At 36.8% G+C, this 17,681-nt stretch overlaps 1 protein-coding gene across 3 annotated transcripts in view; it reads right to left on the bottom strand.

The window, feature by feature from the left end:
- Nucleotides 1-17,204, bottom strand: part of ARID4A (AT-rich interaction domain 4A) — a 79,150-nt gene extending 61,946 nt beyond the window's left edge. The window contains exons 1-8 of one of the 3 annotated variants that reach the window (XM_053697316.1): nt 17,113-17,204; nt 15,601-15,654; nt 12,070-12,180; nt 8,649-8,714; nt 6,879-6,969; nt 4,733-4,812; nt 4,535-4,629; nt 3,518-3,653 (exon numbers count right to left, since the gene is read on the bottom strand). In XM_053697316.1, the coding sequence (XP_053553291.1) occupies nt 3,518-3,653; nt 4,535-4,629; nt 4,733-4,812; nt 6,879-6,969; nt 8,649-8,714; nt 12,070-12,180; nt 15,601-15,606 (585 nt within the window). In that variant the 5' untranslated portion in view covers nt 15,607-15,654; nt 17,113-17,204. Of the gene's footprint in view, nt 1-3,517; nt 3,654-4,534; nt 4,630-4,732; nt 4,813-6,878; nt 6,970-8,648; nt 8,715-12,069; nt 12,181-15,600; nt 15,655-16,595 lie in introns of all 3 variants that reach the window. The other 2 variants (XM_053697315.1, XM_053697317.1) reach the window with 2 other exon arrangements.
- Nucleotides 17,205-17,681: the final 477 nt, after the last annotated feature.

A 17,681-nucleotide genomic window follows, 5' to 3' on the forward strand; every position in this document is an offset into this window, starting at 1 on the left:
GTCAATATTGAAAAACGCAGCTTCTGGCAAGCACGCAACTCCCTTTAACCAAACAGATTTAAAGGGACATTAAAGTCAAAACACATTTTCTCCTTAAACCATCTATTTCCATCAATGGATTTTTAAACAAAACATACTATTGGCCCTATTTAGTTTCAACCATATGGTGTGAGCTGTTTCAGAGACCAATCCTCACCGACATCCTAACAGGACATGAAGGTTAACTGTTGTTATCCTCACTAATAAAAACAGATCACAGCTGATGTTTATAGCAATGAGTACAAAAATGTAAAAATGGCTTTAGAAAAGGATGTAAAACTGCTAAGAAATTGAGGCATTAAAGGGATACTAATCCCAATCCTTTTCTTTTATAATTCAGATAGAGCACTTTTTAGAAACGTTCTAATTTACTCCTATTATCAATTTTTATTCGTTCTCTTGCTATCTTTATTTGAAAAAGCAGAAATGTAAGCTTAGTAGTCGACCCATTTTTGGTTCAGAACCCGCCCTGTGTAGTGCTTGCTGATTGGTGGCTACCTCATAGATTATTAGAACTCAGATCATTTGTATTTTGCAATCTCTCATTCTAAAGGTTGTGCGACTATACTCCCGATATAGGTTTAACTAAATTCTATTTGGACTTTACTAACACTTCCTATAATGCACTGTGAATACATGGCCTGTTGGAATAGCTATATTGGACGTATAAGCTAGTTTATGCATTTCATTTTGAATGGATGTAAAAGACACTACTATAAAGAATAAGATGCACAGATACTGATATAAAAATCCAGTATAAAACGGTTTAAAAAATTACGTAGAAGCTCTCAGTTTAGCTCTGTTGAAAAGGTTGCTGGAAAGCCCACTGCAAGTAGGAAACAAGACACTCCCCCCCTCCTCTCCCTTCTTTTGCATATGAAAAGACCCTTTACACAAACAGGAGCAAGTTGGAGAAGGTAGCTGACGGTATTCTCATAAAACTTTGGGGCTTGGTTAGTACTCTGGAAATCAGAGCAATGTTATTTAAAAATAAGCAAAACTATACATTTAAAAAAAAAAAAAAAACACAACAAAAAAACTTTATGGGCTGTATGAATAGATCTACAAAACATTTATGCAAAGAAAAAATGAGTGTATAATGTCCCTTTAATACACTACATTTGCACCACAAGCACCAGACAATGACATCAGTCTGCCAGCCTCTCCGTTAAAACTAAATTCAGCGGTGTTGCAATGGGGCTTAACATAGCTAACTCAACCCTGATAAAAAGGGTTTTTCAGATAAATCATAACAAAAGGGATGCTGGGCAGACAAAACGCCCAGGACACAATGCCAGTTATGATCTTCATACTAAAGCTTCCAAGTGATCAAATGCCAGGACATAGTGCTATTGGCCCTTAGCAAACAGATTACTAACTCTGTGACATGTCGGTGTTCTTCTAAAACTTTAGTTATTGTTCAAATACAGCAACTTGAGGAAACAAGAGCGGAACTTTAATGAATAAGAGAAGTGTGTTGTCCTTTTTTTCTCTTCGAATTTTGATAAATATTGGTTTTAATATAAAATGACACAACAGAGCAGAGTGAAGGAACGTAGAAACGGTCACGTCTGTAATAACATGAAGCTGGGCTATTTTCCTCTGTAAAAAGCCGGCATCTAGTTAAACTGTAGCCTTTTACAGGACCTAGGAGTACATTTTAGCTCATGCACACTGCACAACCACCAGTTAAAACTAACACCTGTTACAAAGCCCATAACTAATGGAGTAGAATTTTTTTTTATCTAAAATAGGGTTTGTTCAGCCTTTTCACAGGGGACCAAATTCACCCCCAACACACATTCTGAAGGTGAGCTAACATATATAAAAAAAAAACCCACACAAGATCTTCTTATTGTACATAAAATATTGTAATAGGATGCTACTAAAAATATTTCTTGTGAGTGTACGTTACAGTTAAAGGGACACACACCAGAATTAAACATTCATGATTTAGATAGAAAATGTAACTTTAAACAACTTCTCAAATTTCTATTATCTAATTTTCTTTGTTCTCTTGTTATCAGGAGCAGCAATGCATTACGAGAGAGAGAGAGATCACGTGTGTCATATAGATAACATTGAGCTCACGCATGTGAAGTTACCTAGGAGTCAGCACTGATTGGCTAAAATGCAAGTCTGTCAAAAGAACTGAAATAAGGGGACAGTCTGCATTGGCTTAGATACAAGGTTATTACAGAGGTAAACAGTGTATTAATATAACTGTTATGCAAAACTGGGAGATGGGTAATAAAGGGATTATCTATCTTTTTAAACAACAAAAATACTGGTGTTGACTGTCCCTTTAAGTCTCAAGAGATTACCTTTTAGCAGCTCCCAGACACTCGCAAATGAAGAGGCAAACATGCAAATTTTTTAAAAAATACGGCATCAATACTGGAAGTCAGAGTTCCCCCCAGGACGTTTTAGCGGATGCACCACGCGGCTGATTTTACCGACCACCCGGCTAAAATTTTAGCCATTTTTAAGCTCAAATGAGTTAATATTAAAAATGTTCAAATTTTTATTGCACAAATGATCATTACATTTATGTTAATGTGTGCTTTGGATAGCAGACTATTACACTTCCCCCGCCTGGCTACTTCATAAGTCTGATAAAATGTTCTGTGGAGAACACTAGGAAGTGATACATAAAACCTTGTGCATAACATTCATGTCAAGATCCTTTTGTTTGCAGGATTATTATTGCACCAAACAGCAGAAACCACTAACAGAGAGGATCCCAACGCACATTACACAGCGGAAATAACAAATATGTCACAACTCAAACTTTAATGCAGGTTATGCAAACACAGCTCTATACATATTGTGATATTTTTGATACCAAAATAAAAATCTAAACCCAAACATTTATATTAAAAACAAATAAAATGGACACTAATACAAAACATAAATGTTCTACTCCATGCGAATGACCGTATCTTACTGTGTGTTTAACCCCATCCAAAGGGATTAAACACATACCTAAATCCCTACTCCAGAACTGCAAGCAGGCAAAAGCTGGCCAGCCAATCAGGAGCAGCAGTTGTATGTAGCGCATCACAAGTCTTGCAGCTACTGAGGAGGACTTTACCTATATGTTTAACCCATTTGTGGGGGTAAAAGTCATATTTTACAGTCAGTAACGCAAAAATGACATCAAATTAGAGAATTGAATTTTTGCTTTAGAAAATACCTAGAATTACTGAATCAAACAAAAATGTGTTTAATCAGAAGTAGCAGATCACAGGGTGATTTGCTGGCTGTTCTTATGTACAGATACATTAAAGTGTAAAAAGGAAACAATGTATTAGAGCACTTTATTATTGCACAGCTGCCTGGATATAACTATGCAACAAAAGCACTACTGGGAGCTAGCTGAACACATCTGTGAGCCAATAACAAGAAGCATATGTGTGCAACCACCAATCAACAGCCAGCTCCCAGTAATGCTTAAATAGAAGCAAACTGAACCTACCAGAGCTGGATACCACTCTGTGTCTTTTTCAGGGTTACAGTTCACACACACTACTTTGCCCAGGAGTTCATCACCAACACGTTTCACATCTTCATCTTCGTCTTCACTGCTTTCCTCTTCTTTTTCATCCTCTGTCCTACAGTTGAAGAAGCAGATTATTTTCATGTGCCCTGATGCTCGGCTACTTAAGTCAATGAATGGTTTAAACACATGGTGGTTTACTAGAGAAAGCAAGTTTACGCTGTTTATAACAAGCACTTTTAGTAATCAAACTGCTAATTAACACACTAGCTGCAACTAACAACTTTTATTCCTATAGTTAATTTACATACAAATATACATGAAAACAGCACGTCACCTTTAAACATCTACATGAAGTTGGTGCAGGCAAACCAGGGCCCACAAATACATACAAACACGGCTGCTCTACAGTCTTATAGAAAGATCTTGTTTCTACTTATGTCCATGCCGTAAACTTTACATATTCAAGGAAAGCAAAAATAGAAATGCGCAATCCTTTGGTTTTTATTATAATAAATATCTGGTGTATAAAAAAATAAAAATAGGTTCTGAATGAAAGAATTACAAATTGATATCCAGAAAGCGTCTGTACTTATTATATAAGGTAACAACTGGGAAAGGAGTAATCTCCATGGTAACTTAAACAGTCCTCAGAGTTCACGTTAGTGTGATTGGTACCCTCGGAGTGCTCATCGCTCCCAGGGGAAGAAGTATAAATAGTCCTTCATACGGCCTTACTGTTACCTCTCTAGTTTATACCAAGAGGTTGCTAGATTTGTTACGCGCCACTAATTGAATGAAATATTTCAAAATGATTCAGCATTTATCAGCAAAAGGGTATCAGAAGAACCATTACATTAATCATATTTTTAAAGTCATACAAGAGAGCAGTGGTTCTATAAACTGTATTGATAAAAAATAAAAACATGAGCAAATGCCCCGATTAATAAAACATCTACAAGATACTAATATTACAAATAAAAAATGATTACTTACATTGGAAGAGAGGATCTCCTTCCCCTATTTGATTTTTTCCCAATTACTGGAGTGCCAAAATGTTCTGGATTTGTTAATGGAAGTTGGTCCAAGGTCTATGGAGTTATAGAAGAAAAAAAATAAAAAATTACAAATAGATATATCAAATAAATGTTATGTTATATAAAAGTAAGTTTGGACAATAAAGTTATTTTTTACCTCACTCTCTGCAAAATGCCTTTCCCCCTTCAAGCACAGTGATGTTCGCCTTAAAGTCCTTTCATCTCCATCATCAAAAACTACAAATTTCCACAAAAATAAATAATGCTTTATGGATATAAAAGTTAGTGGCTACATAAATGTGTCACCAGCACTAGAGCCTGTTCACATGTCAAACACTACACACAGTTGAGGCTTTGTGTACAACTTTACATGAGACTTTAAGATCTGACACAAAGTGTCAGGAGAAAAAAAAAAAAAAAAAAAAAAAAAAAAAAGAAGCTATGGAAAAACAAAAAAAAAGAAGCTATGGAAAAACAAAAAAAAAGAAGCTATGGAAAAACAAAAAAAAAGAAGCTATGGAAAAACAAAAAAGAAGAAGCTATGGAAAAACAAAAAAAAAAACTATAATATGAATCAACACAAATATGTTTTTTCTATAATACACAAGAAATGTCAGTGCCTGTGATTACACACGGTGCTGAACCTAACCAGTATAAATGCTCAGGGACAAACTCAGCATCATAAGTGCCATTACAGAATACCCACGGACACGTTTACCAGGCAGATTACATTAATGGTTTAATTAAAGGACACCCATACTGTATATTAGAACATTTTATTTTTAAACAAGTTTCTTTGGCTAAATCTTTAAACCTTCTGAATCTGAGTTGAACTTTTAAAACACCCAGATCAGGATGCAGCCAATGATCAGAGCATACGCATGTATAACGGTTTCTCATGTCTAACCAGCTGTATCATCTTAACTGGCACAGGAGCACAACTTTGACTGTGTGATTAAACCCTATTCAGAGGTTAAATACATAGCAAAAGCCAGCAACTGGTTATAAAATAAAATGCTCTGATGACATTTTTACACTAGAAAGGTCCCTTTAAAATTGTCAGATATTACCGATATACATCATCGTATGAAAAACATTCCCCCAAAAAAAGTCTAATTAAAGCTACGTTTATATTTAAAAGAATATAAAACACAATTTTTCTTTTATGATTCAGATACAGTTTACAATTTTAAAAAATCTTTCCAATTTCCTTATATGGTCAAATTGTTATCCATAGTTGAAAGTGCAGCAATGCATTACTGGGAGCTAGCTAAACACATCAGGTAAGCCAATGACAAGAGGCATAAATCTGCAGCCACCTATCAGCAGTTAGGTACCAGTAGTGCATTGTCGCTGCTGAGCCTACGTAGGTAAGCATTTCAACAAGAGAATGATACCAATTAGATAACAGAAGAACATTTGAAAGCAGTTTTATAAAATGGTATGCTCTATCTGAATCATCAGTTTAATTTTTAACTTTACTGTCCCTTTAAAGTAAACCTGTAAAAAAAAAACAAAAAAAAAAAAAAACATTTTCTATTAACAATGTGGTGCTGAGAAGCATTTAATCTTAACAAAGTCTAACATTAGTACAAGATACACAGAATTAGCACTAGTAAATACACTGTAAAATTGCTTACAGGACTACAATATATAGAGAATTAAAAGCAGCACGGATTGCCAACATGCACTATGCCAGTCTTATTTGATATTTTGCAATGTATTTTAGAGCACATTAGTTCTATAGCTGTTAACTGTAAGATTGTATCTGAATAATGATATTTTATCAGAAAGTTCCTTATTAAACTCTTACACACAACTGGAAAAAAAAACCAATCAGAATACTGATAAAGACTCTAATAGTGGATAATGAGACAACAGGAGACACTGGTATATTTTATACAAATGTAAAGTGATACTTCAGATCATGGTGCAAGAAAGCACTAGCGCGTGTTTACTGCATCAGTGCGCCGTCTTTATTATGACTGTAAGCTCTCCAGGGAGTAGAATCCCTAATATTCATGCCTCAGTCTGTATATTCCAGGACATGAGCTAGGGGCAGCCAACGGCAATTTTAAAAGGTAATTTTTAGCGTTTCAAAATATATCAGCAATCGAGATTCCCATCATATCACAACTACAGTTATCATTTTTAAATATGTTGAGAAATATGAAATGTTTGCTGCCCATTTAAGGCTGAGAAGAATATGCACAAGTGTCAATCTCCGCACTGTGGAATCTGTTGGCGCTCTACAAATAACGGCTAATAATAATAATAATCTGGAACAAAAAGCAACTACTTACCCACAGTATACCAGCTGGCATCTGTCAATTTACAGATAATCGCTTCCTGCTGGGACCCATCAGGTGTTTTCATTTCAACAGTCGCCCCAACCTGCACAGTACAATTTAGAAACCTGTGTGAATAACTGATCTGTATATACAGAATTTCACAGAAGTGCATATCAAAGAGAATCACTGAAACACGACAATGTATTTTTTTGGTAGGAAGTGCATATTTCATCTTTAGGGACAGATTACTCAATAGCTGGCAGTACAACTCCCACAGCTGTACCAGTGAGTAGTGACACCCCACATGCATAAAGGGACATGAAACTATTTTTTTCTTTCTGGATCCAGACAGAACATACAATTATAAATACCTTTCCAAAATACTTGTTATCATATTTGCTTCATTATCTTGCTATCCTTTGTTAAACAAGCAGCAATGCACTACTGGGAACTAGCTGTGTGCATCTGGAGAGCCAATGACAATATGCATTTGTGTACAAATACCCATCAGCAACTAGCTTCAACAAAGGATACCAAGTAAAAAAAAGCAAATTTTAAAGTTGTTTAAAATTGCGTGCTCTCTCTGAATTATGAAAGTTTTATTTGGATTTCACTTTCACTTTAAAAAAAAAAAAAAAAGGTAAATTAAACCACTGGTTACAGCTACAGTAACAGGATTACTACTCACTATTTTATTGTTATCCCTACTGAACCTCTCTTTAGAGCCAATCTCTTATTATAACTCAATACAGAATCCAGTTGCGCATTTTATACTGGGGGCCGCCATCTTGTAGCTCACGTATTGTTACATCCTGTGAGGGAAGCAGAGCACTTTCACTTCAGTTTAGCTCATATAATAAAGAGCGGAATAGTTACAATTTGGAAGGTTTTTTTGCACAGTTACAAAACACACATAAGCTCCAAGATGACGACGCCCTGTGTGAAGATGCAGCGCTTCACTAAAAAATACCTGTAAGGGGTTAAAATAAGAGAATGACATTGAAGACAGCTGCAGGTACAGGAGGAAAAATAGTAAAGCGAATAGTAACCATTCTGCTGTATTTGTACTCAGCTGTTTAACGTCCCTTTAAGCATAATTAAAATTTCAAAGTGTTATGTATTTCACACAACAATGTGAACATATTTAGAAAGACATAAAGAAGATAAAATTAAAGACACCATTAAAAAGGGACAGGGAATGTAATTTTAAACAACTTTCCAATTTACTTTTATCACCAATTTTGCTTTGCTCTCTTAGTATTCTTAGTTGAAAGCTAAACCTAGGAGGTTTATATGCTAATTTATTAGACCTTGAAGACTGCCTCTAATCTGAAAGCATTTTGACCACTAGAGGGCATTAGATCATGTGTTTCATATAGATAGCATTGAGCTCATGCACGTGAAGTTACCCTGGAGTGAGCACTGATTGGCTAAAATGCAAGTCTGTTAAAAGAACTGAGATAAGGAGCAGTCTGCAGAGGCTTAGATACAAGGTAATCACAGAGATAAAAAGTATATTTCTATAACAGTGTTGCTTATGCAAAACTGAGGAATGGGTAATAAAGGGATTATCTTTTTAAACATCAAATATTCTGGTGTTGACTGTCCCTTTAAGTCCCCTACATAAGCTGGAGCACATTCAGAACCCTGAGGCCTCCTACATGCTGCTAAATCAGTGCAGGAGCGTATTTATATGAGAATAAAACCTATAATTAGAGGCAAACATGTATGCACAAGATTATCTCATTATTAAACTATTGTCCCCCTTTGTGCTTCTCTTACCCTTAAGGGCCCCTTGACTTGGTCGTCCTGTACTAGCTGGGTTGAGCTGTCCTGCTTTAGAGTCACCTGTAAAACAAAATGCGATTCCAATAATGCAAATAACAGTGAAAGCGCCGCCAGTACCAGAATGAGATTTAGATACAGATAATTAAACTAAAGACATAAATTGGGTGTACGTAGCTGTATCCTGTGCACATGCATTCAAACCGCATGTTATTGCACCCTACACACAAGTCATAGTGCATACCTTAAAAAAAGCAACCAAGAGAACAAAAAAATCTTAAACTGGAAAAAAAAAAAACAAAAGAGATCAAAACTTCACTTTATAGTAAAGGGATAGTAAACCCCAAAATGTTATTTTATGATTCAGATAGAACATACAATTTTAAACAAATTTACAATTTAATTCTATTATCAAATTTTTTTCATTCTCTTGTTATCCATTGCTGAAAGGACAGCATTGCACTACTGGCAGGAAGCTGAAAATATCTATTTAGCCAATCACAAGAGACAAATGTGTGCAGGCACCAATTAGCAGCAGCTCCCACTAGTGTAGGATATGTGCGTATTGTTTTTTTAACAAGGGATACTAAGAGAACAAAGCACATTTGAAAATAGAAATGAATTTAAAAAAAGTGTCTTAAAATGACATGCTCTATCTGAATCAGGCAACTTTAATTTTGACTTTCCTATCCCTTTAATATTAAGCTACATACAGCAACACGATGAGCCAAATTCTAAAAGCAAAGCAAATTTCTATATTTTGTTAAAAAAACTATATAAGCAAAAACACTCTTCCACGTATTCTCCTCAGCAACCACCGAATGTTGTTCCAAGCAGTAACTTGCGGAAAGGGACATGAAACCCAATATTTTTCTTTCATGATTCAGATAGAGGTAAATTGGAATGTTGTTTAAAATTCTATTCTCTATAATTTAATTGGCTTCATTCTTTAGATATAATTTGTTGAAGAAATAGCTATACACATGGGTGAACCAATCACACAAGGCATCTATGTGCAGTCACCAATCAGCAGCTACTGAGCCTATTTAGATATGGTTTTCAAAAAAGGATATATATAGAATAAAGCAAACAAGATAATAGAAGTAAAATGGAAAGCTGTTTAAAATTGCATACTAACCCCTCATTTTTTCTTTCATGATTCAGATAGAGCATGCAATTTTAAGCAACTTTCTAATTTACTCCTGTTATCAATTTTACTTTGTTCTCATGTTATCTTGATTTGAAAAAGCATTAATAAAAGGTTAGGAGCCGGCCCATTTTTTAGTTCAGCACCTTGGTAGAGCTGCTGATTGGTTTGCTACATTTAGCCACAAATCAGCAAGTGCTACCCATGTGCTGAACAAAAAATGGTCTGGCTCTAAAGCTTACAGTACTGCTTTTTCAAATCAAGATAGCAAGAGAATAAAGAAAAATTGATAATAGGAGTAAATTAGAAAGGTGCTTAAAATCTCATGCTCTATCTGAATCATGAAATAAAAAAAATTGGGTTTAGTGTCCCTTTAAAGAAGTATTGAAAGGTCACGTTGAAATGTCAGAGCCTCTAAAAAAACAATTGTTAATTTATATATTTTATCATTATCTGCCCCAAAGAAGATCAGATAAACATAATCAACGCTTTATCAAGAGCCGTTTCCCTGATAGGAAGACCCTGCAAACTTTTTAAACAAAAGGACCTTTGTATTCAGATTTTTACAATGTATTTCTTAAAGAGATAGAAAGATAAAAATTAAAATGTGCAAACGTGCATTTCAATTTCAAATAGAAGCATTTTTGCAATATACTTCCATTAGCTAAACTGCTTCTAGTAAAAGTTATTACTGTTATTCTGCGGCATACGCACATATCCTGTGCAGGTCTATGCAGAAGTATTCAAGCCCAGAGAGCTGAAGATGGTGTGTATTGCTTCTGTGTCATACAAGCCATCGCTGACTCTCTGAGAAGGTGGATATGTGCGTATGCGGCAGAAAAAAAATTAAGAACTTTTATTAGAAGCATTTATGCAAAATTGAAATGTGTGTGTGTGCACGCATTTCAATTTGGACCTTTATATCCCTTTAATTGCTGACATAAAAATTACTTTAAGGTTCCTTTAACATCACCTTACCAATATTGATTAATGAAGCCAAGCAGAGGTGCAAATTCTACTAAGGTTTTACTTGCGCAGTGTGTGTTTGCACGGTACAGTCAAATTAAACTCATGGTTCAGATAGAGAATGCGATTACAAAAAAATTTAAAAATTTCCAATTTACTTTTATTATAAACGTTGTTTAGTTCCCTTGGTATCCTTTCTTAAAGAATATTTTGAGGTGAGCTCGGGAGCGTGCACGTGTCTTTAGCCATCTGTCAGCAGCAGTGTTTGGAACAATATTTGTACCATGTTACACATTGTACATTGCAAACATTACCGTCATAGAATACTATCTAGCTTTATTATTCAACAAAGGAAACCAAAAGAATGAAGAAATTAGATTTTTTTAAATTGCATGCATGCTCTATCTAAAACATAACGGTTAATTTTGACATTTTTAATGTACTGTCCCTTCAATGAGACAGCAAACCAACTTGATTCTCTCTTTTTTTTTTTATCATCTAAAAATTGTTATATATATATATATATATATATATATACACACATACGTTTTAAATACACATACGTTTTAAAAATAGCTGGATTTTTTTTTTTTTTATTAAAATTACTTTTTATTTGTTTTATATAAAATACAAAGCACGTTTCATAACTATATATTAACAAATCAGCAGATATTCACCCTCACTAGAGCATGGGACAACGATCTGTATCTTACTGAATGACTTACAGATTATAATTGTACAGTAAGGAACATGTCCTGTAACTATATAGGTTGTCAGATTTTAAAAATTCCTCTACATGGAAATCGAGATTGTTCTTAAAGTAACAGAAAAGAACACAGAAGTAACAGAAAAGAATAGTCTAACACTTCAAAGGATAATAATAATAATAATAATAATAATATCATCATGAATTATACAGTTCACAAGCTAGCTACAAGTTGCAAGATTTAAAGGGATTTCACTTTATTATTAAAATGCAAAACAGTTCCATATTATTTTTTTTTTACAGTAAACTCAAGAGCAGGTTTGGCTCTAGACCATAAAATTTGAGGGCTACAAAAAGTTGACTACTTTATACTAAACACCAACTTTAATATTTAACTTTATCCCAACCTTAATATGATTCTAATAATAATAAAACAAAAAAAAAACAAAAAACAGCCATTCTTTAAAAAGGAACCACTGGCGCTTCTATTAATAAATTGGTGTAGTTTCTCCAGGACCCCTCTTAGAACTACCAATGCATACGAGGCTTTTCAATGTAATTGTCCCTACACTGCAAAACATATAACTACATGAACTTACCTTGACTTTCACAAGGCGTTTAACGGTTTTGATTTTTGCCTCGCAGAAGGCACCACGGTACTTGGCGCTGACATCAGTCCCCACAGTCAGGTAGGCAGGCTCATCAGCTGCCTAAATTAGACACAAGATACATTTAAATATCAATTAAACTGGAACATACAAGGGCAGACTAAAACAAGCTGATTTCTATGGACGCTAGTAAACGAGGATCTCTCATAGCAAGACAGGAACTCTGAAAAGTCAAATGTAAATAGTTTAGGAGCCAGAGTCCCAAAATTGTCCAATTATTTAAAATGTTGTCATTTTGGTGCTCTGAATATTATCAGAAGATGACAGAACACTCTGCCAGATGTCTAGATACTGCAACGTTTAGTGATTACAAATATGTTGAGATATGAGGAATGTGTGGGACAGAAACCCTTGAACGTTTCATGCATGTGTATGTTATATTTAAACATGTCTTTTACTGGTTCTGGAACATTATTATTATTTTTAATAACAACAGTTTAAAATGCCATTCTTTAGATAAAAAAAAAACAAAAAACAAACTTTGGTCTACAAACTGCAGATTTTACTTTGTATCCATCTATGTCCAGTAATGGTGTGCGACAAGAATATAACACAGAGCCAGCTAGCAATGTTATTCAGCTGACTTGTGACCCTCACACATATCTGTCCTATTCTGTGACTATTATAAAGCAGGGCACCTGCTAACTGCCTATACGACTGAAGTGACATTCTAAAGTAAATGACACTAATTGTTGCATAACTATGTGTTTAATCCTTGCACAAGTAAAATGCAGCTCCCTTCTAGGGCATAGCCAGTGATTGGAGGGTTTGTGTGACTGATGCTGTTGAATGGTTGACAGGGCTTTATCTATGTGTTTAACCAATTGGCGGGATTAAACACACAGTTTGCTGGGGTTAATAAAGCAAAAATGACATGCTCTAACAAATGTAAGCAAGCAATTAGACTGTCCCTTTAAGTCTAGTCTGTAACATGTCACCTGGCCACACAGTAAAGAGACGCATTAGTAGGAATATAAATAAGAGAACTAAAAAAAACACAATACAAAACTAAACCATAAGAACTAAATGAAGTTGTACAGTATTGTGTGTTAGCATAAGGGAAGCTGTGCTCTGACGTAAAATAAATTGCTATCACAAGCTCTCAGAAGAAAAAAGTGACAGTGTCATAAACAAATCGGCTCCTGCCCAGTTACAAAATGTAGATAGATTGGTAGCACTAGAAGTGGAATGGATTAAACAAAAAACAACAGTAAAGAGGATATTTCTAGGAAATAGTTAAATGTCCGATATAACCCCTTGGCTGGCAGAGATGGTGCCAAACAATGTTGCACTGAATATTGCTAAACGACAGGATAAAGAAGATTTCCTGTATATGAGCCAAACAGAATTAAATCTGTAAACAGCAGTGGATTTTACAATAAAAGACATGCAAAATGCACAGGCAGCTAACAAAGTATACAGCAAACAGATCTGCAATGGTTTATTTGTAAATCAGTTCTCGCTTCCTGCTCACAGACAGTTATGCACTTTGTAATCCATTCAGATTGGGTACCAAAGTATGCACTTATTAAGTACAACAACAAAGGGACTATTTATTTCCAAGCAATGGCAAGGAAGGGATTGAAGTATTAAAGAAAGCGCAATGCAGAGTGTAAAAGAGAGAGTGCAGCCGCTACAGACAAAGGTAAATGTGTACTTTGGGGTTGACACTGCCAGCACTAGAATAACGTACTACAAACAGAAGCTGACAGCAGATAACCTATCCTGTGCTTCAGGCTGCACGTCCTCCGGTTTTTTTCTGTGTTATTGTCAAACTGTATAGCCATCATCAGCTGCAATGCTCTACCCTGCACAATATGCTATACTGTGTAATACATATAACTCTACTGATCTCTCTTGCACTAGGTGTAAGCATTTTGTGCCCTGCCTTTGGTATAACGATATCCTTCTGTGCACCAAAGCAAAATCTGCAAAACACAGATACCCGGTAACTACTTTATAAGATCCAAATGTGGCTAAACTGAAGGTATATTAATAATAATGCAACCGTTAATAAACATAAGGACGTGACACAAATACTATGTACCTTTAAAGAAGGGATGAAAAATTGTATTTGAAAATTATGAGTCATCTAGAATACACAGCCGTGGACCATGGCATTTTTTAGAAGTCAAAAAATAATTTTATCTATGTATTTATGTATGAAAAAAAATATATATTTATAGGAGCAAGAACTAGAACTTTAAAAGCTATGACTAATTGATTCCCAGGATTTGCCAAACCCTTAGTTAAAGTACATTTATCACTGATACTGTAGCTTCAGAGTGAAGCCATTTTGCACATAATCAGCTCTGGCCTGTTCTTATCCACAGTAAATGCATCTCTATGGACAACTGGCACCAGTTGAAGCAGTTTGTCCTTTCAGTAGCACTGCTGCACTATCAGATGCATATCTACAGTGAACCATTTAAAGAAAGAAAGAAAAAACTATTTTAGATAATAGATATTTGAGCTATTTCTTATTTACTTTCAGTCAGGGTAAGACTACCCTTTCTGTGCTTTAAAGAAATGAATACTGCTCCTAATTTCATAGCATAAGATGAGAAAAGCTGTATTAGCTTATTAAATAAATGCTATGTTGGGCAGCAATCTTACCTTGGAAAAAAAACATAACCTGTTCTATAAGAATGTATGAGAACTTTACACTTAAAAGGTAAAACACAAAAGTTAAAAAAACACACGAACAAAGATATAAGGCATTTGTTAATGTTGCGCTTGATAAAGGGACATTAAAATAACTTTTATACACGGTATGTCACAAATGAATTACTGCATTGCAAAAGATATGCACGACCAAAACAAATGGTTTAAAGGCATGTAAACTATAATATTTTAGCAACTTTATTGCCATCCCAAGAGACCCCCCTTGCAAAGCCTCAAGTGGTGTTTATCTTGTCACTTTGCTGTGACCAATTACAGCGTAAAAATTAGCTACTACTCTGATCAAGCGGAGCAGGATGTAGGACGACCATGTTTCTAAATTCCACAGAATGCACTCTAGAGTCTCTAGGGGCAGTGGGAAAAACTACAATTTAAGATCTATAATACTGGAAAAGGAGGCAAAATAAATAAATGTGCATTACAATGTGCATAAGATTTTTCAGGAAATCAGTTTCAACTTAATGTCCCTTTAATACAGATCAAACGCTGATGCAAGGAAAGTTAACCAATACTTGTGACCTAAAAGTAGAAGGGGCCTCGTAACCATCTATGGCAGCCAAGGGTTAATAAATATACAACACTAAGCGTGATGTATATCCCCAGTCTTTATTACAACAGATATTTTACGGATATCAACAAACAGAGCAATGTGAGGTTCCAAAACAAAAATGCCCATAACCCATTTGAAGGAATTTGCAGCACATTCTGCTGCAGCCCCCAACCATCAAAAACTTCAGTATAAGCAGCCCACCCGTGCAAGTAAGGATATAAATCACTCACCTTCATGATCAGAGGTTATTTGAGGGATTCCAGCTCGAAGGTTATCCTTCACAACTGTGAAAAGACAAAAGAAATTGTATATATTATTTTCTCAACAGAAGTGACGGTTCCAAAAGAAGGGAAGTTAAATCCAGGGTAACTAAGAATGGGGTGGGGGGATATCTTGCTCTATGCATGAGGGTCTGTTTGTTCCTCTCAATGTACCCTGATGAGATGCAGTCATGAAGGTTTTAGCCATTGGAGTTTCTTTTGGTGAAGGTCTCTAAGTCCTAAGCTATGAGGAAAGGGAGACTGTTCTCTCACTGGTGATGGTCACTGTTTAGGCCTCTCTCAATGCAAGTCACTGTCTTTTGGTAGATGTCTCTCTCTTGGATATGCTCTCATATATGGCAGAGTCTCTCTCTGACTTACAGTTAGTACCTCTCTCACTGACGGTCTCTGTCTCTAATTAGCTGTGTGGTTTCTGTCCTGGGCTCTCTCTATCACAGCAGGAGGTCTGTCTGTGGCACTTTAACTGCTAGTCGGTCTGTCTCTTATAAGTGGTCACTCACTGCAAAATAGGGGGACTCTAGACTAAAATGGTTTCTCCCTCATAGTAGGTCTGTCAAAAAGAATAAGTGTCTCACATGGAATACTTGGGAGAGTCCTAGAAAGCTGTCAGAGCTTGGTCACTCATGTTTCTGCCTCTCACAGGGGTCACTCAGGTCTGTCTATTTGAGGATCTCAGTTCCAGGAGTCTCTCTTTACCTCAGGTCTCTGCCTCTCACAAGGGTCACTCAGGTCTCTGCCTCTCACAAGGGTCACTCAGGTCTCTGCCTCTCACAAGGGTCACTCAGGTCTCTGCCTCTCACAAGGGTCACTCAGGTCTCTGCCTCACGTGAGAAGAGTCTCCCCCAGCTCATGATGTCTCTCTCGGTCACTCACTAAGAGTCGAGCTCTGTCTCACTCTATTCTGTGTCGTGTGTTAATTTTTACCCCCAGGAGTCTCTCCCTACCTCAGAAAGTCTCTCTCTCTGTCAGAACTCGGTCACTCACTAAGATTCGGTCACAGAGGATTTCTCTCACAGGAGGGCTCTGCCAATGATCTCGGTCTTTCTCCCATAGAAAAAGAAGTCTCTCACTCAGGAGATGGCTCTCAGTCCGGAGTGTCTCGCTGGGGGTCGGTTCCGCTCTCACTCAGCTCCCCGGGGCCCAAGCTTTGTGCTGGGGCTGCAGGGCGGTCGCTTCTCCTGTCAGAGCGCCGTGACCCGTCACACTCGCTTCATCCAGCCCTGGATCGTCCCGAGGAAGCTGCTGGTCGCGAGCCGTGCACCCCACGTCACCTCACGCTGTGCCCTCAGTACCAGTCTGGCAGAGCGGGATCCCCACATTCCCAGCCTGGTTTCCCGCAGCCATTCAATAGCCAGCCCCGTATCCTGCTACAAAGTCCGCTCTGGGAATTACGCATCTACCAGTCCTACACCCACACCACCCCAAGGGACAAACACGGGCACCCGTGGAAAGTTAACTCACACTCTGCGCTCCTACAACACCCCACTCGCAAGGAACTGCAAGCAATAAACGAATAACAAGCTGTTGAGCAGGAGCAATGCTTCTCGGAATACTATTGGTCCGCGCTCATGCCGTGGGGAAGCCTACGGACACATGATTGGTGGATTCCTCCCAAGCGTCCATTGGTAAAGCTTTGCTAAGTTTTGGTTGGTCATACTCGATACAGGTATAACCAACTCTTCGTCCGATTGGTTGTACTTTGCTGTCATTTGTCATTGGCAATGGAAGAGTAAAGACAGCCTACACCTCTATGTGATTGGTCATTGTAGATCCGGATGAAGAGTATAGAGAACTAATTGGCTCGTCGGAAAGGGCATTGAGGCTTTCCTCGCGCTATGATTGGCTACTCTGTTTCCTGGAAACGGAACTAAGCCGCGTTTAGAACAAGCTGAAGTTGCTGTGAGGTGGGGGGCGTGAGCTGTGGCGCTTCGCTCTAGTACGCATGCGCTTGTCAAATGGGCAGACGCCATTTTGTAGGCGATATTTCCCATTTTATGCTCAGTGAGGCAGCGACCGTCGTAAGGAGAGGA

Source organism: Bombina bombina, chromosome 1 (assembly GCF_027579735.1).
Source record: "Bombina bombina isolate aBomBom1 chromosome 1, aBomBom1.pri, whole genome shotgun sequence".
In the NCBI taxonomy this organism is placed as follows: domain Eukaryota; kingdom Metazoa; phylum Chordata; class Amphibia; order Anura; family Bombinatoridae; genus Bombina; species Bombina bombina.